Source organism: Hemibagrus wyckioides, linkage group LG28 (genome assembly GCF_019097595.1).
Source record: "Hemibagrus wyckioides isolate EC202008001 linkage group LG28, SWU_Hwy_1.0, whole genome shotgun sequence".
Classification (NCBI taxonomy): domain Eukaryota; kingdom Metazoa; phylum Chordata; class Actinopteri; order Siluriformes; family Bagridae; genus Hemibagrus; species Hemibagrus wyckioides.
In genome coordinates, this window is record NC_080737.1 from 14,462,024 (window position 1) to 14,483,816 (window position 21,793).

The 21,793-nt window shown below is 42.9% G+C and overlaps 2 protein-coding genes across 22 annotated transcripts in view; one reads left to right on the forward strand and one right to left on the reverse strand.

The window, feature by feature from the left end:
- pigl (phosphatidylinositol glycan anchor biosynthesis, class L) overlaps positions 1 to 5,281 on the reverse strand; it is a 22,152-nt gene extending 16,871 nt beyond the window's left edge. The window contains exons 1-2 of one of the 2 annotated variants that reach the window (XM_058383248.1): positions 4,445 to 4,802; positions 2,645 to 2,744 (exon numbers count right to left, since the gene is read on the reverse strand). In XM_058383248.1, the coding sequence (XP_058239231.1) occupies positions 2,645 to 2,744; positions 4,445 to 4,751 (407 nt within the window). In that variant the 5' untranslated portion in view covers positions 4,752 to 4,802. Of the gene's footprint in view, positions 1 to 2,644; positions 2,745 to 4,444 lie in introns of both variants that reach the window. The other variant, XM_058383249.1, reaches the window with a different exon arrangement.
- Positions 5,192 to 21,793, forward strand: part of ncor1 (nuclear receptor corepressor 1) — a 69,573-nt gene continuing 52,971 nt past the window's right edge. For 7 of the 20 annotated variants that reach the window (XM_058383226.1, XM_058383230.1, XM_058383231.1 and 4 more), the window contains exons 1-5: positions 5,366 to 5,502; positions 13,887 to 14,126; positions 19,763 to 19,860; positions 20,011 to 20,212; positions 21,179 to 21,361. In XM_058383226.1, the coding sequence (XP_058239209.1) occupies positions 14,019 to 14,126; positions 19,763 to 19,860; positions 20,011 to 20,212; positions 21,179 to 21,361 (591 nt within the window). In that variant the 5' untranslated portion in view covers positions 5,366 to 5,502; positions 13,887 to 14,018. Of the gene's footprint in view, positions 5,255 to 5,365; positions 5,503 to 5,667; positions 7,849 to 13,886; positions 14,127 to 19,762; positions 19,861 to 20,010; positions 20,213 to 21,178; positions 21,362 to 21,793 lie in introns of those variants that run through there. The other 13 variants (XM_058383229.1, XM_058383236.1, XM_058383237.1 and 10 more) reach the window with 4 other exon arrangements.

Below are 21,793 nucleotides of genomic sequence, written 5' to 3' on the forward strand. Positions count from 1 at the left end.
TGCCATGACAACAAGGCCTGATGGTTGAACGTTTTCGGAGATTATTGCTGAAATTAAAGCCATAGGTGGACTTTTTTGTATACCTACGTCTGATGGTACGTTCTCAAAATGGTGGAAATCCGCTAATACCCTGAATCGGCGCGGCATTACCGGCATTACCGCGGTGGAGGAAAGGCTTGAGTGTTATGCTGGGATTTGAACTAGAAACTGGTGTTGTGTACGAAAGCTACGCCTGTAAGAAAAACGTGCTCCATTTACAAGCCTGATTTTCCTTGGACTGTTAGTGCCTGGGGTTTGGGTGGACTTTGGTTGGTGGAAAAACAGCTCCAGTGGTTGAGGTTTTGTGTTGTGAATTCCACATCCCAGCTCTGCCAGAACGCCACTTTGGTGTTCTTGAGCAACGTCCTTGACCCCTCAAGTGTTCGGATACACGCCTGAGTTGCTTGCTGCCTCGTTTCCTAAGCTCCTCTAAGTGTAAGTGGCGAGAGGATAAATAATGTAAAGAGGAAATGTAGAGCATTTCTAGGAGATTTCCATGTTTCTGGATGGTTCCTCGTCAGTGACTTCTTTCGGCAACGCTCGAAGGAGCGAACGGATGAAATGGCCGTTTGGTACACGGCGGTTTGGCACACGAGGCGCTGCATTTTGTGGAAAGGACTCTGCCAAAAATCTACAGCCGCACACCAAAACTTCCCACATTCTGAGAACTGAGAAGGTTTTTTTTTTTTTTCCTGCCTCATGTTTTTTTGGTACTAGTTAAAGCAGTTCTGTAAATATTCTGTAATAACCCGGGTGTTAGCTGTTCTCCGTCTATTTCCGATATACGCTTAATGAAGTGTTTGGCCTTCTAGAAGAGACAGCACAGGAGATTTCAATCACAGCTGCGACACACACACACACACACGCAGCTGCTTTATATAATTGCTTCCATAGCACATTTCTTGGCAGGATGTCAGGTGATATTCTTAGAACATCTGACTCTGATCTGAGGAGATCCAACCTTAGCTAGTGACAGAATGTAAATGAAAGGCATTCGAAAAAGGCCACAGGGAAACACAAACAAATGTGATTCCTTAAAATATCGAATGTCTAAAATCGAGATAGGATGTACATTTCATGCTTAAAAATAAAAAGCCGTTTGGCATTTCTGCTGAAGGGCAAATATTTCTGCGGAGTTGAGAACACGTGATTTTCCTACTGTATTCTGTCAAATCGGATCCGTCTGGCTCAACGGGGCCGCTTTCCGTCTCGCTCTTCCTTCTCGTCTCCGGCAGATTTAGCAACTCGACACCTTTTCAGCCCTCGTCGTCTACGCAGCTTGATGCACAGAAAACTTAACCTGGGTTAATAAACCTGCCGGGTCTCTTTAAAGCAGCAGCCAGTGATCTGGGCCTCTGATTTTTTTTCCGAAATCTGAGCCAGAGCCAAAGCATGACATCATCCCCGTTCGAGCAGATTTTGCGAGCGAGGATTTGTCCGGCTCGTTCCTTGTTCCTTCGAAGGCGCAGGACAAATCCACGCTAGCAAAATATCCTGCTTGTATGAGGATGATGTCATGCATGAGAAAGGAGCTCTGTATTTTAATGCTCGGGAAGGCTAGAGTGTAATTTCTGGTTCAGTGAAATTACAGGATAAATCGTGCTTTGGGAGAAAAAAAAAGAAGTGGGAGTTTGCTCTTGTTGTTAATGTGAACAACACTGTTCGGAGTTTGGAATAATGCCCTGGGGATCTCCTGTCCTCGGAGACCTGATAGCCATGATGTGTACAACCTCTCCTCTGAGACACTTTGTGCTTAATGGTTCCAGTGACAGAGGGGGGAGTAATACATCAGCTCGGCCGCTCTAAAGCTCTGTTGTGGTCTGAATGGACGGCCTTGATTTGTAGCCTGACCACTGTTTGCTCTTTTGGTAGCCAGGGGAGAAGGGGAGGGTCCGTGCCCAGCATGGAAGGTCTTTAATGGCTTCGCTTGCTGTGTGCGACTGAAGGCTTGGGGGTTGGGGTTGTGGGGGCTCACAGGTTCAGTGTTTATTCACAGAGAAGGAACGTTGTGAACTCTGGGAGCAGATTTGGGCTTTACTGGTAGTGCTGATAGCTGATTGGATGAACAGATGCTTGATTACATTTAATCACTAATTTCCCACTAATGGGAAATTTCTTGATATCAGAGATGTAATGCTGGGCTTGAAGACAGCAGTTCTATCAGCTTATATCTTTTTTTTTTTTTTTTTTTTAAAAAAACCCCACATCCCTCAATTCAGTCATTTATTTCCTTCTCGAATGATCAGCACTCTCTCAATGCAGCTTGCATTCAATTCGGTTTCAGGAGCTGAAATCGAAAGTCTAACAGATCTAACAGATCAAAACCACAAAGAAACTTTCCAGTGGATGAGCTAAACAAATACCACAGCCCCGCCCTCTTCTTTTTTTTTTCTTCTTCTTCTAGGTTTGCAATCTCACTTAAATAAAGTTGGCATGAAGTGAAAGTAACCTCTACCAGAATCAAACGCAAAGTCTAAAGTTATAGCCTTTTACTCAAGCGTGGTCTGACTACGGTTATTTTTTAAGTGACCCCAGGAGTAAAAATGTGAATGCTACAGCAAAACCTTGCAGGTTAACGCCTCCAGAGAGTTGTTCCTGCTCTTACTTGTTGTCGATGATAGTAACTCGGTGAGCCGGAATTCCCAAAACTGCACAGCTGCCAAGCAGTTCCTCTTTCCGCTGGGCTCCTTGATTGTAGTAATTCCCTGAAGAACATGACAGACAGGTTGATATGACGTCATTGCTGAAATACACAATCCTTAGTACAACAGATCTATAATGCATCGTAACATGCTCGGGTACCAATTCAGAGATTGGAGTACACCAAGTATTATTAACGTCACTTTGGAAGAGTAAAATTGCTGTCTCTACTACACTGAAGTGATTACAGTATCATGACGTTACTGTTTACTTTCCTCTCAGTGAGAAGGGAACAAGTTAGGAAGCAGATATTTTTCTAGGACCCTGATATGGTGGTGTATAAGATGCTGAAGTTTTTTGTTTTTAAATACTTTGTACACTTCCTGTAAAAGGCATTGCAGGTGTATGATTAAATATCATTTTGCTGAGCAATTCTCAAGCTTTTTTGCCTCTAGGGACATCATTAGTCTCAGCACAGATCCATAGACTGCCTCAATACAGATCTATTTTATGAGCTATCCATATATTAGACTCATTTTAGAAAATGTACACAAAATTGTCCTATATTAATTATTAAAGTAATTGAGATTGTTATTCCTGAATGTGCCACAGAAGTAAAATATATATCTTTCAATGTTTGGATTAAAACTCTTTATATCAAGTGAGGAGTGAAATATTGTAATAACCCATTAATAAATACAACTTTTGGGAATTATGGAGTAGGTTGTGATTTCCAGCACTGTCACAAACTAAATGAATATGTGAAAATCAAAACAAAATGTTGAGCACTTCGGCAATGCTTCACAGAGAACTGTGTGTGTGTGTGTGTGTGTTAATCCTCTACGCTTTATCAGTGTTGGTTTAGGACTGCACTACTGATGACATCTATATCAGTGTTTCTGCAGGGCTGAGAATGATTCACCAGCAAAATAATATTTGGCTGGACCTGGGGCGGCACCAGTCTTTTTTGTAAAGACATACAAATAATAGATAATATATCATGTATTTGATGAGTTGTAGGTGATAAATCTTTTGTTAAATTTTGTTATTTGTTAAATTTTTGTACCCTTAAATCCAGGTATTTTAGTATTTTTTGTTATATTCCTTCTTATTTTATCTATTACCTGTGCTTGTGGATACTGCTGGAAGCTGTAAATTTTCCCTATGGGATGAATAAAGTGTCTATCTATCTATCTATCTATCTATCTATCTATCTTATGGCAATCTATCTTACATGATTGACTAAGCAACGTGTTGTTTATTTGGTTTCTCCTATTTCCCAATAAAACATGCTGATAGATAAAATGACGATTTACATGGCATTTGGCAGACACAGTAATCCAGAGTGACTTATCTCGTCTATATACCTGAGCAGAAGGAGGTCAAGGGCCTTGCTCAGGGGCCCAGCAGTGGCAGCTTGAGAATGCTGGGGTATGAAATCATGACCTTCCAATGAGTAATTCCCAAATCTTCCTAAATCACTGAGCTACCACTGCCCTTAAATGTGAATGAGTGTCAGATCAGGATAAAGCTAAAAGAAAGCATGAATGTATATCTGTATCTCAACTAAACAGGAGATTTGTGGTTTTCTTCTGTGTGTGTTTTCAAATATTGGACCTTGAGTCTGTAATAAAGTTTTGATTGATTGATTGATTGATTCTTGAGTTCTGATGGAGAGTGTGTTGTTATGAATTCTTCGACCTGTTGCTATGGCAGCAGGACGGACATCCAAATACGCTCGTGGAGTTCTTTAAAGAGGACCTACCTGATGACAAGCACAGCAGGTAAACAGCTGCATTAGATTCGGTCAGTTTTAGAACCGCTGGCGCAAAAAACATACACTCGTCATCAGGATGCGCGGTCACGAGCAGGACCCGCACTCCATCGACCGCGCGCGCGTCGTTTTCACGCGGATCACGTGTCGGCATAAAGTTCACACCTTTCGCACGACTCGAAGGAGGTAAAATGCTATCGCATGATGACGGCCATAGTCGATTAAATCTGTTATATATCAATTTTAGGCACAAAAGGTAACCAAGGAAACACAGAGTGACGGAAAGCAAAACAAACATATTTCCCCGTCTCACAAAAGCATCCGGGTAGAACAGCACACTCTTCCCGAAGGTTCCTTTTTTCGATCTGCGAAAAGCAGGATGCGTAAAAAATAAACAAATAAAAAATTAATATCATAGCACATGATCACAATAATCTGAGGATTTTAAAGAAATGAACATAACATGGTTTGATGTGAAAATACAATTTAATTAGAAACACATAGAACTCGGGTTGATTTTAAACGTTGGTACTTTTTTTTAATCGGTTCGCAAATCTTTAACAATTATTAAAGGTTTCAAAAATAAAGCAACTTACAAAATGACAGTTATTGTGCTAGAACACAGTTAAACCATACTTTGAAGGTTTTGGGTGGGGAAAGGCTTGCAGGAACGTCAAGCCGCCTGTGGGGAACCTTTTAACGTCACACCACATTATCCTGGCTGGTACATAAAACCGATTTATTCCGCATTTGAATGTCGACCGGAGCATATCAAAGCAATATTCGTTCACACGAGCTAAGGTGAATAGTCTATCCGAATAGTAATTTTTTTGCGTGCGTTATTTGTAAACAACGCTTTTTAAAAACTCCAAATTCCCAAATATTTTTTTAGCGCTGCCAGGACAAATAGTACCATTGAGGTTTTATGTGTGCAGCAGAACTGTCTGCAGCGCTCGCGCAGTCCTTCGGAGGCGGAATAAAAATCTGATTTTAAGTCATATAAGTTTATATTTTCTCTAAACCGTTCGGCACGTTTACCTGGAAATGAGGTGAGTTTTTTGGGGGCCACCTTTGGTAGATATTTTCCCCCTCCTCATGCTGTAGCGTTTGCTTGTTGATATAAAAAACGGAGGCTTGTGTGTATTACTGTAAGCGTAGTTCTGTTCCAGTGGCTGAAAGTTAGCTTAGCATGTTAGCCGTGACAACATGGCGGCCTGGTTTAGAAAGGTGAAATGTTCAGGCTGAGAGTTGACCGTCACGCGACGCCTGCTCGATTGGCTTCAATGTTGTATTAGCACTCTGTTTATATTTATATATATAATCCCCCCCTTCCCAAAAACGCATGCTTATACCTCAAATGATAAAGCAAGGTTTAGTTTAGTTTAATTTGCACGAGGATGTATTTCAAAACATGGCTTTCCTTGTTCGGAAGCTATAGCTAACAATGGCTAGCTAGATGTTAACGTTAGCAAATGTGGCTAATGTTATTTAGATAAAGCTGGACTTGCCCAATTATGTTTTGCTAACTATAACCAAAGCACTGGTCGATGTTTATATATGGAAATAAAGGTGAGGTTAGCTAGGGTGATGGAGTATGCGAGTCTGGAGGTCGGTGTTTATGCCTTAATGTGTTGTGTAATTGTACAGGTTTGCTTATTATAAGGCTCAGAGAAGACGCTAGCAGCGAAAGGAAATGCAATTTTAAACACCAGATCTTTCTTCTAGCTTAAGATTTGTATCGTGGCCTGGAAAAGGAAAGCAAAACTAATCCGCTTTCTTTCGTTGTAAAGTCAGCAGTCGTGCTTATTAATGTGGATAAACGGAGGTGTAGCAAAGTTTTTATTTATATATATCGCACGTTTAATGCTTAGGAAGCCATTAATAATGATCTGAAGGAGATTAGATCCAGTTAGACGGTCCATATATTTCTACGTATTTAACTAGTGTTGTGACAGTTCCTGCGCATGCGCACTTCGAAGCGCGCCTTGATAAGTGATATTTTTTTGCTTCTACGTAGAATTTTTTTTTCATTTGCTCAAGAGAATATGCTGATAATGTTGTCATGTTCTGGTAAGGTGATAAAGGTGACGTGAACTAGATTCTGGGATGACCCTAGGCTGGGGCAGTTTGATGGAGAGAGGACAAAATCGTTAGAACACCGGCAAGCTCATTTTGCATATTCATGAGGATGCAAATAGGCCACGCCCCCTTTCGCCCTCTTGCCATCTGAAATAGGCTGATAAGAGATGGTAAGATTGAGCTCGTTTAAAGGAGTCTTAATGGTTTATTTTACAAACCTTTCGCAATATATCGTCACCTTAAGCTTGCGTGTCACGGCTCGCAGGCTGTGTGACTTCCTGCGGTCACACCAGCAAGCCACAGGTGACCATTTATTTTCTGTGTATCGTGATTTCAGTGACCCATGAGGTTTTCTCGGCTGTACATCGTAAAGCTCTATGAAGCAACAACTGCGTTGAATGATCTCTAATCCTGTGGTGTGTGTGGTCTGCCGTGTCTTGTGTTCCCCCAATAACCTTAGTTCCTACCTGCGGTTAGTTCTTGTTTACTGTTTGGCATGTAAAAATGATAAAAAGCCTCGTAACTGTGGAGAAGAAAACGTTGCTTCCTGCAGCGAGTGTTTGCAGCTAGTAAAGTTTAAAAAAGCTTTGCTAATCTGCCAACCAGGCATCTTGGTATGTAACGTGTAAAACAAACAACAGGTTCTCAGTCCGATTAATGTGTTATTGAATATGTGTTTCACTGAAAACCAAAAGCACCGGACAGTCCGTTCCCACAAGGCGAAAAGCGGTGACCCGTCGCTCGCTAGCGTGAACACGGGGTAGAATGTCACTGCCTAATGATTTGAATATCAGATGTGAGCAGACGATAGTCACAAAGCCTATTCCGTGACAACATAACCTGAGCTCATGCATAAGACGTCCATCTAAAATATATGTATTGTCTTTATAATTGGAATCAAATATCCAATAAAAGGAAAACCAAATTGTTGTTAAGGATAACGTGCCTTAAAATCAGGTTACAGACAGCCGTGCTGTGTTCACACGATTACCTCATGACACTATCTCCTTATGTTGGAGAGGAATTTGTGAGGTCTGTAAGCTAACAGAGCCAGGGCCGATAAGGTGTGTGGTTTCTTTTTTTTTTTTTCCCTGTTCATTCGATGCATTTACTTTATCTGTGCCGAAGTGGATTTTTTTTTTCCATGTCATGTTAACTTCCCTAACCTTTGCTCGTGGTTTACAACATCGTACACACTCCTGTATTAGAAAATGACTCCGTGTTTCACCTCTCAGCGTTTAAAGCTAACATTCCTCAGTAGTCAGATTCGGGGAGCGTGTTAATCTTCAGGAAATAAGATTTGTATAGATGACTTGGTGAGTATTTATTTATTTATTTTTCCACATTCCAACTACCCAGCATTCAGTTTCAGACACATCAGTATGTGACGTACAGGGCAGATTATCGAGTTGTATTATCACTTTGCATTCGGTCCAAGTCGAGGCACAACCTGCGCTCACAACCGTCATATAACTCCAACACACACACACACACATACACACGCGCTATCTGACCTCAAAGTTATTAGTCAATAATTAAAGCCATGACATGAGACAAATCACGAGGCCGTACTGACACAAATACATGATGACTTTGTAATATGTTTATTCTGAGTTTTTCTTATCTGTGCAATTAAATTGGTAAATACGAGGCGCTTGGGCATTTCAGGCAGATGTCAGAAACGTTATTTTACCATTTAATTTCTTTCCATTTTAACATGTTAAATAAAAGGGACAATTCTAATATACAGCATAACATGTATATAAATATACGCGCAAGCATAACGTTATGGCCGGCTGCCTAATATCGTGTTCATCCCCCTTTTTCTGCCGTCATGCACTGTGTATTCTGACCCCTTTCTATCAGAACCAGCATTAACAACTTCAGCAGTTTGATCAACAGTAGCTCGTCTGTTGGATCGGATCACACGGGCCAGCCTTTGCTCCACACTTGTCTGCCCATGACCCTGTCGCCGGTTCACCACTTTTGATAGATACTGACCACTGCAGACCGGGAACACCCCACAAGAGCTGCAGTTTTGGAGATGCTCTGATCCAGTGGTCTAGCCATCACAATTTGGCCCTTCGTCAAACTCACTCAAATCCTTACACTTGTCCATTTTTCCTGCTTCTAACATCAACTTTGAGGACAAAATGTTCACTTGCTGCCTAATATATCCCACCCACTAACAGGTGCCATGATGAGGAGATCATCAGTGTTGTTCACCTGTCATAATGTTAAGCCTGATCGGTGTGATTGATTATATATATATATCATACATTTTGATCTAGCAGTCCAGTGTATTGATTTTGCAGTGATTCAGTTTGTTGTCATTACAAAGTAAATGATAATTTCTGGTTTTCTCAGAAGAGATAAAAAGTGGGTCTTATTTCAGTTAGGTCCGACCAAATTCCAGCAACAGTTTGAGAAAACAATAAGACCATCATTAAGTATAGAAGAAGGTATCCATTTTATTTATTCAGGAAGTGGTTAATGTCAGCGGAAGGTCACTGATATGATCACCACAACACTAAATCCAGCAAGCTGCTGTGAAACATGGGTTTGTTCCCAACACAAGATGATGTCCAGTTATCAGTGTTCAATATCTGGACTCAAATGGTGTCCCACTTTAATCAGGCCTTGAGAGAGAGCGAGAGACTGACTGAGTGTGTGTGTGTGTGTGTGTGTGTGTGTTTAAAGGGTGTGATGGTTAGTTTTCATTGCACGCTGCCTTCGGTTTTTTATAAGACTTGCTTGATCTGCTGGCAGTGGGACAGTAGTAGCCCAGCACAAGACATATAATTATTGTGCCTGTGTCTGTGGCCCTGCCACGTTGCCTCGTTTTCTTTTCTCTTTTCTTTACGATTTATGTCATCTGTCAACTCCAGAGTTCTATTCTTTCCATCTGCGTATCGAAAACGCTCTCTTGAGACTGTTTATTGAGATGTGATTGTTGATACTCCACGTGCACAGGGTTATACAAAGCCAACTCCACCATGAGCGAGAACGCAATTCAGGCTCAAATCTGCACAAAGTGTCGCGTTGGGTGACGAGGTGCTAAACTGACCCGTAAGTTGACCCCTGAAATACAGGACAAGACGGCAAGTGGGAGCAAAGAAATTGAAGTGATGGATGTTGATTGGGTTGTAAAGATACTTCGAGATGTGGGGGTGCATTTTAGCCACTTTGGAGGTCTGTTTCTTCTACTGACCTCATTCCGTTGGTCATTTGTAAGAGTGTCTCGGTCAAACGATTTTTTTTTTTTTTGGTTTGAAGTATTTATTTAGTTTAGTTTGTTGATAAGATTATGGAATCCACATCAGTTTGATGATTCTGTTTTACACTGATAGAAATACATATTGTTTATGATTCGGAAGTAAAACATCAGTGATGGTCATCCATTAGACTGTTACATCTTTGGTACTGTGCATCATTTTAATTGTCTAATAATATATTTAGCACAGATCGTTACACTTCCTTCACAAACGTTAACCTTTTTCTCACCGATGATGAGCAGGTTTTCAGCCCTGTCCATCAAACCCATGCCAGTGGTTCATTTCAAAAGCAAAAAGGATTGATTCAAGTTTTGCAGTGTGGCAGGACCTGGCTATTGCTTGGAGAGGTCAGAGAGACCTTTCGCTTTGTTAGTGTTAATGCATGCCACGCTGCCCCTGAATCGCAGAACGATAAAACGGGGCAAGGTTTCGTGAGTGCAGAATGTTGTTTGACCGATTATATAACCGTACTCACATGTCCGCCTCAAAAACCGGCCTTAATCTGGAAGTGTCTATAGTTTCAGACAGAAGTTTCACATCTATCTATCCGTCTGCTGTGAATCGGATGCTTTGCTAACCGGTATTGTTTTTGAACCCAAAGGTAAAAAAGAGAGCATTCAGGCCTGAAAGCACACTCTCATTGATTAGACAGAAGTATGGCGATGGGGGGGGGACATCAACCTTCGCCAAGTGTGTGTAGAAATCACAAAAATCACCCCGGTGCACTGTGCTAGATATCAGCGTTTTTGTTTTTTTTTGTCACTCGTAGTCACACATGGCATTCCTTCAGCTCTGTCCAAACTGCTCCAGAGGTCACTTGAAACCATCATCTCAGGCTTGGTTCATGTGATTTTCTACCTTCGGGCACAGGAACAAGGAAGCACGGAGAAGTTGGTGATTTAGTAGATAACCGATTCCAACAAGACTGGAAGGAATCTACTACAGCTGCAACAACTAGCCTAATCCATGATATTAAAGATGTGGAATAGTTACAGAATAGTTGGCTTCCTTTATTTAAAACAGAGGAGGGAAGCTGCAGCACAGGGTCCTGTAGGACTCCTCCCTTTTGTACTTGTTACAGCACTTCATTTTGATTTTGAGTCGGTGAAACTGCAAACGCAGGATTTGTCTTTTAAACTACTATCAGTAAAGTCATATAACATTATGAGCACTGAGAGGTGAAGTGAAGAACACTGATGATCTCCTCATCATGGCACCTGTTAGTGGGTGGGATATATTAGGCAGCAAGTGAACATTTTGTCCTCAAAGTTGATGTTAGAAGCAGGAAAAATGGACAAGCGTAAGGATTTGAGCGAGTTTGATGAAGGGCCAAATTGTGATGGCTAGACCACTGGATCAGAGCATCTCCAAAACTGCAGCTCTTGTGGGGTGTTCCCGGTCTGTAGTGGTCAGTATCTATCAAAAGTGGTCCAAGGAAGGAACAGTGGTGAACCGGAGACAGGGTCATGGACAACCCAAACGGGGAGCGAAGGCTGGCCCGTGTGATCCAATCCAACAGATGAGCTACTGTTGCTCAAATTGCTGAAGAAGTTAATGCTGGTTCTGATAGAAAGGTGTCCGAATACACAGTGCATGATGGGTCAGGGCTGTTTTGGCAGCAAACAGGGGGACCAACACGGTATTAGGCAGGTGGTCATAATGTTATGCCTGGTCAGTGTACGTAAATGGTTATTTTATGTTCCACACGTGGTGTTGTGGTGATGATCTGTAGTCATTTTGAAATCCTCCAAATTTTGTGGCTTGATTTTTGTGATCTCAAAAACCTAGAGGGAGTGATTAGTGGCATACTGACTAATTAGTTCATCAAATTCATTAATTGTATTAATTAAACAGTTGTGTATTGCAGCTCTCCATTCTACCAAAGGCAGAAAAACACGCCACCATCGAGTCCAACTGTTCTAAACACTCAGTGGGTGTGAGTGCACACGAGTGTGTGTGTGTGTGTGTGTGTGACACACAGGTTTCTGTTTGACATATTTGAACATTAGACACTCGGTGCCCTTGTGCTGATCCCAGACTGCGGTATTAACTCCAGTAATCTTCTAAACTGCTGCTGAGAGGGATAAAGTGCGGTCACTGTCTGAGCAGAGGGCACGAGACACACTGCCCTTCCTCTATCACTGAAAATATTCAAAACTCACGGGGCTAAATGACTTCGAACACAAACCTCAGCTGCTTAGATAATGAAAAGTGAAAATAGACGTTCGGAGAGCTGCCGCAGGCTTTACAGTTTTATCTTGCTTCATTTTTCATGCCTGCTGTTTTGCACTTTGTGGTTATCTTGGGACAAGTGAAAAAGAAGAGTCATGCTATTAAAGCATACTGAATTAAATGGTGATTCAGGGAGGGCAGTGGCAGAGAATGTTGAACCGTCCACCGGAAACATGTCGAGCGCTGAGACATCCAAATGCTGCAAAGGTGGAAATGCGGCTTTGTCAGATTCCTGCCTGGCACGATGACATCCATCCAGCAGACGTTTATTATTCTGCCTAACATAGCTTCCATGCTTCCACAGGATGAAGAAGCGTTATTCTCGAATTTTTCGAATCCCCCACCACCCTCCTCCTCCGACCAAACTGTCTTCATGCTTCTCTTCACATCTGTCACTTGTACGTTTTCTTGGTTTTCGTCACCCGTCGTCTCGCTCATGTTTCATTCTGTGCTACGTGAGACAGGATGTGAACCATTCTGTGAACGGTTTCAGTGTAACGTAAAAAGGAATAAATAGATCACCAAGAAGAAGCCCCGACGATAATAGCGCCGCTGGAGAGCAGGGTTCGGTTCTGATGGACGGATAAATAGATAAGAGGATGGAGAGATGGACGCTTAGATTCCCCCCCCCCCCATTTATCCATTGATGCAAAAGGGATGCAGGAGTGAGACGGAATCCGAGAAGCAAGGCTGTCTCCTTTAAGTGCAAGATGTAGGACAAATGAGGAGCTGAAACCACACACACACAGAGTGATGAATAAACATAGACAAATACAAAGACTCTGTAGTGCTATAAACATTAATAACAATTGTGATATTAGAATATTGATTTTGTGATGAATTTGTCACTACACTTTTATTTTATTTTGCAAAATTTTAAGTACAAATTAGAATTTTTTCAGAGAAACAGGAAACGAAAAATAAATTCTGTACAAGGCGCGAGATGACGTGAGACACGTGAAGCTCATCTTTTCAAATTTCGTGACGTGGTTGTGTAACTCTTTCCGAGAAACATGCCATTCGACCTGTTCTGCATACATCAGCTCACAGATCGCCATGATAGGCTAGTGTCGTTGTGATGGAGGAGAGAGAGGGAGCGCAAGAGAGAAACAGGAGAGAGACAGAGAGGGTGGAGAGGAGAGAGACGGAAGAGAGTGGAGAGAAGAGAGACGGAAGAGAGTGGAAGGACGAGAGACGGAAGAGAGTGGAAGGACAAGAGACGGAAGAGAGTGGAAAGACGAGAGACGGGGGAGAGAGAGAGAGGGCAGAGAAGAAAGACAGAGGGCAGAGAATTGAGAGTGGAGAGAGGAAAGACGGAAGAGGGAGGAGAGACGGAAGAAGGAGAGAGCGTGAGAGAAGAGAGACAGAGGAGAGGGAGGGAGAGAGAGAAGAGTGTGGGACAGGGGAGAGGAGAGAGAGAGAGAATGCCATCCTTCTGTCAAGCAAGTGTGGCCAGTTTTGCTCCTTTGGACTTATAGCAGTCACCCATCATGATTCATAATCTTTAGCTATAGCTATATAATCTCAGATGTAATAATGATAGCTTTATAAATATAATAAGTGTTGACTGATATCTTTATTTTTGGTTTGATTTTTATTTGGTGGCTTTTGTCAGATACTTTTTTGTCATGGGGTCAGTTAAATAGCAGGTGTGAATGGATATCCGGATCACCCAAGCCCAACTCCGGGCAGGTTCAGATAAATGTCACTTAAACAAAGCTCCGTCTCGCTCCTGCTCTCTCCAAGCAACAGTTATGTGAATTATAATTCCAACAGCATGACCCGTTCTTGAAATGACTAAACGTCCAGAAGTGCTGATCTGTTATCCTCTCACACTCTATTTTCAGGTGCACCGGCACTGCAGCCATGTTGGCGTCGAGCCCGTGAGCAAGCCTCCGTGCCTCAAGGCTCCAGGCCTTTCCCGGGCCTCCGTCTGAGCCTTCATCTTCATAATTATCATCATCATCATCAACAGCAGCATGTCCAGCTCGGGCTACCCCCCCACCCAGGGGAGCTTCAGCAGCGAGCAGAGCCGCTATCCAGCACACTCAGTACAGTACACCTTCAGCCCCGCACGCCATCCACCGGTAAGTCCTACCACTCTGCTATACTCAGTGTTAATGCTCACAGTGGTGCCGTAGGGTTCATTTGTATTCATCACCATTCCGTGTACAGTTTTAGTGCTTTTCAGGAAAATAAGTGAGGAACAGACATGAATGTACGCCGATCAGGCATAACATTATGACCAGGTGAAGTGAATAAGACTGATCTCCTCATCATGCCACCTGTTAGTGGGTGGGATATATAAGGCAGCAAGTGAACATTTTGTCCCCAAAGTTGATGTTAGGAGCAGGAAAATTGGACAAAAGTTAGGATTTGTGTGAATTTGACGAAGGGCCAAATTGTGATGGCTAGACGACTGGATCAGCGCATCTCCAAAACTGCAGCTCAGTGGTCAGTATCTATCAAAAGTGGTCACGGAAGGAACAGTGGTGAACCAGTGACAGGGTCATGGACGGCCAAGGCTCATTGATGCACGTGGGGAGAGAAGGCTGGCCCGTGTGATCCGATCCAACAGACGAGATACTGTTGCTCAAAACGCTGAAGAAGTTAATGCTGGTTCTGATAGAAAGGTGTCAGAATACACAGTGTATGATGAGGGCTCTTTTGGCAGCAAAAGGGGACCAACACAATATTAGGCAGGTGGTCATAATGTTATGCCTGATTGGTGTATAGAGGTTAAATGTACGCAGGGGTGAAGCATAAAGTGACCCCCCCCCCCACCACCACCACCACCAAGCTGCTCTGTTCTGCACCATTTTCAGTATAAACAACTGTCACATCACTTGTGCAAGCTCTCGGTAATGATTGTGACATGTTTGCGTGGTGCAATTCCACCAGCATAAATAGTGGAGACCGTTTCTTTCAGTCTTTCACTTTCGCTGGATACACAAGATCTCAACTCTTCTAAGATGTTTCATACAGCGCTGAAGGTTTCACTGAAGTCCTGCCAGCTCTGTATGGTATATCTGCGTTCTGTACAGCTACGTAAAAACGCATGTCCATGCAAACGAAGTCATCCATTAATTTGGTTATTTCCTTTCGCTAGAGATGTTGGATAGCGAGCTCTGATCCTAACTTTTACGTCTTCACATCCCAGATTATTCCCGTTCACCTTCATAGAAGGATAGCAGTGCCTCTATACTGCTGTGGTTAAAATTTCTGATTTGAACAATTTCTCTTTATACTCCTGTGAGTAGTAAAAGGTTCAAGGCTGAGAATGTTTCTTTGCATTTGGCCGCATGTTTCTAAAACAGAAGGCTTTTTGTTTTTCTTTAAATTAGAATTTTTGTTATAGGAAATGTACACCGATCAGCCATAACATTATGACCACTGAGAGGTGAAGTGAATAACACTGATTATCTCCTCATCATGGCACCTGTTAGTGGGTGGGATATATTAGGCAGCAGGGGAACATTTTGTCCACAAGGTTGATCTGTTAGAAGCAGGAAAAATGGACAAGCGTAAGGATTTGAGCGAGTTTGATTGTGATGGCTAGACGACTGGATCATCTCCAAAACTGCAGCTCTTGTGTGGTGTTCCCGGTCTGCAGTGGTCAGTATCTGTCAAAAGTGGTCCAAGGAAGGAACAGTGGTGAACCGGCGACAGGGTCATGGGCGGCCAAGTGAGGAGTGAAGGCTGGCCCGTGTGATCCGATCCAACAGACGAGCTACTGTTGCTCAAATTGCTGAAGAAGTTAATGCTGGTTCTGATAGAAAGGGGTCAGAATACACAGTGCATGTCGGGTCAGGGCTGTTTTGGTGGTAAAAGGGGGACCAACACAATATTAGGCAGGTGGTCATAATGTTATGCCTGATCGTGGTAAGTAGGTTCTCCTAAGGGTGTGTGTTAATCGTAATAATCGTATAGCTAGATTTATCATTTTTATTTATTTATTTTTTTACACCTACTGAGTTGCATTTGGAGGCTGTTCTCTGAACAGAGGGATCTAGTTTACAACGGACTGACATGAATTTCCAGAAATGATCCAAGAGTATATGCAACTGCCGCGAATACAAAATCTTTCTTTTTTTTTTTTTTTGTACTCGTCATAGTGAAGCATGTGTTCATTCTGAATTTCAACATACAAATATTTTGTCTGCAAATTATATCGCCTGTGTGCGAAGCCCTTTTGTTTGTACAGCAAGTTTGGAGAATGTGGTATCTGGTGAGACAGATGTTAGACAGCAGCTGCCAAGTCATTGTTCCTGATTTCTTTCTTTCCTTTCTTTTTTTTCTTTTTTTTTTCCCCAGCATCACGCTCTTGTCTTATGTGAAAAAAGAACGTGCTTCGTGCCTAGCTCATTTCTTTTCCCCCTGGTATGACATTACATAGATTTAAGACTAGCCGAAGTCTTCATCAGCTTATAATGGTGCATATAAATCATTTATTAGAAAACTAGCTGGTGTATTGCACAAGGTTCTGAATGTATGTTATTTCTATTATCCCCAAAAGCTATGCAATAATCTGTGGGATGAACGATGGCCCGCGGCTGGAAAATCAAAGCAGGAGTTGAACATCTGTCATATAAAATGTCCATTTTTACATTGGAAATCATCAAGTGAGCTTGTTAAGAGTCCCCTTCTGAGTATCTGGATCGGATTTATCACTGGACGCTGACGCTGTGGGGCGGATTTGACCGGTTTTCCCAGTAAACCGCTGGAGATTGTATAGGACACAGGAGCGTGTAGTTTGATCACTGTTATCGTGTTTGTGTTGAAGCTTGTGAAGCCGCAGTGGAGAAATGATCAGCTCTACAGTTAGGACCATGGTGTGGAACTGCTGTGGTGTAGTAGAGGCCTGGAAATGGACTAATCCCATGTGTTCTTACAGACTACTGGAAACAAACAAGGCTGTCTTTTGCTCGCTCGCTCTGTCTGTCTGTCTTTTGCTTGCTCGCTCTCTGTGTCTGTCTTTCGCTCACTGTCTCTCTGTCTTGCTCTCTCTGACTGTCTCTTTGTCTTGCTCTCTCTGTCTGTGTTTTGCTTGCTTGCTCTCTCTCTGTCTTTCGCTCTCTTTCTCTGTGTCTGTCTGTCTCACTGTCTCGCTCTCTCTCTCTCTCTGTCCGTCTTTCGCTTGCTTGCTTGCTCTGTCTCTCTCTCTCTCTCTCTCTCTCTCTCTGTCTGTCTTTCACGCTCTCTGTCTGTCTGTCTGTCTCTCTGTCTCTCTCTCTCTCTCTCTCTCTCTCTGTCTGACTCTGTCTCTGTCTTTCTCTCTCTCTCTCTCTCTCTCTGTCTGTCTCTCTGTGTGTAACTGCTCTGGTGTAGTAGTGGCCTGGAAATGGACTAATTCAATGCATTCTTGCAGACCAGTGGAAACGAACGAGGTTACGATGATTATCCTCCTGAAAAGCTTGTAATGAAGCACATCATGTTTGTGTCATCAGCCTAAAGTCAGCATGTCTCGCCGGGTAACTTGTCAGCTGTGAGCTTCTGTACCTTCGCACGCATGGCACATTATTCATGTCTGGCTAGTTGCTGTGAGGTGACGAGAGCTATGTGATAGACGTATAGATTGTTCTGTGGTCGAGGTGTGATACAGGATGCTGAAATGTTTACGCGAAAAAGCAATAACGATTTGTGTAGCACTACCAGTTCTTAGACCGACTAAACAACAAACAAACGAAAAATAGTACTGTATTTATAAATGGCCAGTCGTCGTCCTCCCAATAGGACAGGTGACCTATAGAAGTCCATCATCTCTCTGTCTGTTGCTACAGCGTGTGATGTGTTTCTTTCAGTTTGTGTTGGAGTGCACACGTGCACGTGAGAAGACTGGCAGCCTCCTATATTATTCACACACCACTGTTCATGTCATTTCCATTATCCGGGTTCATCTGTATTTCTGACATCTTTGGCTCCTTTATTTCTCCCTTTGTCTCCAGTATAAAAGCGTCAGGGCTTTAACTTTTTATAAATCAAACTGGTTATTGCTGCACATTCCTCAGGGTTACAGAAATGGCCCTGAACAGGCCCCAGCTGTGGTGTGAGGTGTGTGGGTGTGTGTGGGTGTGGATGTGTGTGGGTGTGTGTGTTTCGCTGTCTATCTTTCGGTCTTTCGCTCACTCGCTCTCTCTGTCTGTCTCTCTGTCTTTCTTTTTAGCTTGCTGTCTGTCTGTCTTTCGCTTGCTCCTTCTCTGTCTGTCTTTCGCGTGCTCCTTCTCTGTCTGTCTTTCGCGTGCTCCTTCTCTGTCTGTCTTTCGCGTGCTCCTTCTCTGTCTGTCTTTCGCTTGCTCCTTCTCTGTCTGTCTTTCGCTTGCTCCTTCTCTGTCTGTCTTTCGCGTGCTCCTTCTCTGTCTGTCTTTCGCTTGCTCCTTCTCTGTCTGTCTTTCGCTTGCTCCTTCTCTGTCTGTCTTTCGCTTGCTCCTTCTCTGTCTGTCTTTCGCTTGCTCCTTCTCTGTCTGTCTTTCGCTTGCTCCTTCTCTGTCTGTCTTTCGCTTGCTCGCTCACTCTCTCTCTGTCTGTTGCTTGCTTGCTCATTCTCTGTCTGCCTGCCTGCCTGTCTCTCTGTCTGTCTCTTTCGGTTGCTGTCTCTGTCTATCTGTCTGTCTTTCAATGTCTGTCAGTTTTGCTCACTCGCTGTCTGTCTGTCTGTTTCCATGTCTGTCTGTCTGTTGAAGATTTTGACGAGGTTTCGATGTTTGTACACAGTTTGTGTGAGCCTTGCCCTTTCCCTGCTGTAATCTTTGTAACAGTCTGTGATGTAATACTGAGCTGGAAGTCCAAAGTGAGGACTGCACAATGAGCTCGCTTCTATTTATTAAAAGGGGGGGGGGGGTGCTTGGAGAATTTTTTGCTACTTCTGCTTATTCGGACATTGTGAAATTGTTGTCTGTAGGTCAAGAGTCTTCACCGAGATTGAGAAATCGATTGGGAACTTGATGAACACTTGACCCCCAAATCTTTAAAATTGCGAAAGTTTCCTGCTTCTTAAAAATGTATGCGGCGGGTTTGCACCTACACTTGGGTGAAAGGGGAAATAAAAAAGCTCGACTAAATTAAAGCAAGGGTTGTGTTTGTGGCACCAAGGCGGATCTTGCTTGAACCTTAGCAGCCACCAAACTGGGTCGTAGGAGACGCATCGGGCCGTTAGAAACTTGGCCGCTTTCCCTGAAGGTCGTTTGCAGTTTATTTGCTAAATTTGATTAGAGTTCTGAGAACGAGGTTTTTACAGGAAGGCATTTGCTCTTCCTCGTGTTTATGATTTGTGCTGCATTGCAGGCTGAGGAGTTATCCCTCTGCACGTTAAACAACTAGTCAAGGACGTACGATGACCTGCTCCGGTTTTTCCTCGGCTTATCAGTTTTGGTCACGGTGCCTGGGCCTCTAATGTCATCAGGTTTCGCTTCATTGATTTCCATGTTGCTATCTCTTGGGGCATCGGTTGCTAAACCTGCTGTAATTGTCAGATGATGTGACGATAATAGACATGTCAGCAGGAGTGTGTGTGTGTGTGTGTGTGTGTGTGCTTGTGTGTGCATGTGTAATTGACTTTTATTACTCATTTCATCACATTAACATTTATAACCATCTAGAGTAAGGGTGTGTGTAGTTTGGGTTCTTAGGATCTCGCCCTCGTTTCTTTGTAAGGAGGGCACTTATGTTTTTGTTTTTTTTATATGTCTGCTTTCTATCTGATCGTGTCTTTCGTGTGTGTGTGTAGGAGTTCACAGTTCCAGAGTACCGTAATGCTCACCTACAGGACCAGCAGCAGCGTCGCCGACCGTCTTTGCTGTCAGAATTTCACCCTGGAACCGAGAGGTCAGTGTGTCTCTCTCTCTCTCTCTCTCTCTCTCTCTCACACACACACACATACACTCTATTGCATAGGAATAATGCTCCTTTTTCACACTACCAAACCTAGGTTTTAACTTTACATTATAAGTTATAATCCGTATATGTGTTGTGCAGGCCTCCGGAGCGCCGACACGGCTATGAGCAAACTTTCCACACGATCACGGCCCAGCAGGACCACGAGGCAGTGGACGCCAAGCGTCCCCGCATTGAAGGCGCCACCGAAGCCCACCTGGCCCGTGCACCAACCACAAGCATCGTCCTGCCGATACCCCACACCGTACAGGATGGGCTGAGAACCCCAGGGGAGATCAAGAAGGTACGGGGATGCTTCTTTATATATTCGGATCAAAATATAATCCAGATGAGAACACAACAGGCATTTGGATTATGGTCACTACAGTACTTTTATTCGAACAGTGTTGACACATACATCATACACACACACCTGTATACACAGGCTTCTGTTTGCTTCAGGTTTTGTTCTGTGCCCAAGCTGAGGCAGCAAAACTTTGGAAAGAGTAATACTCCAGAGCATTTTGTTTCTCAGAGCTTAAATACATATCACAATAATGTGAATTAGGGTTCACACACTTGCTCTGTATCAGGAAGAAATCCTGTAACTGGGCTGTTTTTACATCATCTTCACTATGGCCTTGGGTTTGCTTGTGATTTGATAATGAGCTTTTTGCATTCACTAAATTTCCTGCATTTTAATAGCAATTAAAATAAATGTTATGTATGTATTATTATTATTATTATTATTATTAAAATATTTGTTCAGCATTTATTAATAATTAATTAAATAAACCAATAACTAAATCTTCCCAATACATAAAAAGCTCAAATCGGACGCTTTTGTCCCTTTTTTTATCTTTGCATTTCCTGAGATTTGCTTTTGGCCAGCGGTGCATCAGTACAAACAGTGTTTACATTCTCACCGTGTCTCACCGGAGCGTTTATCTCGGCTCCTTCTGCTGTGGTATTGCGTTATCTGCACTGCAGGAAAGATAGTGCTGGAAACACTGTTCATAAATTGCTTCTATTTCATACCAAAACCCAATAGTGGAAAATGTAACCGTGTTTATTCCAGCTTCTGTTGCTAAGAGCTTAAAAACTGTCAAAATATCCTGAGAGTAGAGGTTCAGTAGCTGTGTATGGGAACATGACTGTTCCTATTCTGTTAAAAGTTTTGGTTTATATTTAAACATTTATTTAGGCTATTCTATAACATTTAGATTAGGTTTGAGAGATTGACCTCATTTGAACCTGGTGTCTTCCTCAGGAGACTCAGTTCAGTGTGAAGCTGGAGTCCTCATCCCCCGGAGGAGGGATTCAGGCCATGGGGGAGGAGCAGGACACGTCTCCTTCCAAGCTCTCCAAAGAGGAGCTGATCCAGAGCATGGACCGTGTGGACCGCGAGATTGCCAAGGTTGAGCAACAGATCTTTAAACTCAAGAAGAAGCAGGTGAGCGGATCCAAGGCCTCGGGTTGTTTCCCAACTTCCTGAAGGATTTCGTTTGCTTGTCAAAGCTTATGGGAATTGTACAGCTCCTGGAGTAGCAATTATTACAGAGCCTCACACTAATATCTCTCTCTCTCTCTCTCTCTCTCTCTCTCTCTCTCTCTCTCCATTCCTATTTATTATTATTACTTTATTAGAGTTTCCCCACATAATACGCAGAAATAAATCTTCCTTTTACTCCTTCCAGCAGTATAACGTGTTAATAAACACACAATGAGCTGTACCTGTGAGACTGGTAGCTAATGAGCTAGCTTCTTGTCTTGGCCTCGCTGGGGGAAAACGGCTCTTCCCTTGATCTCTCTGTAATCTCCCGTCGGATTTCCTTCCTTCCACCAGTACAGTGACGTCTCCTTGTTTTTTTTTTATGTATTTATT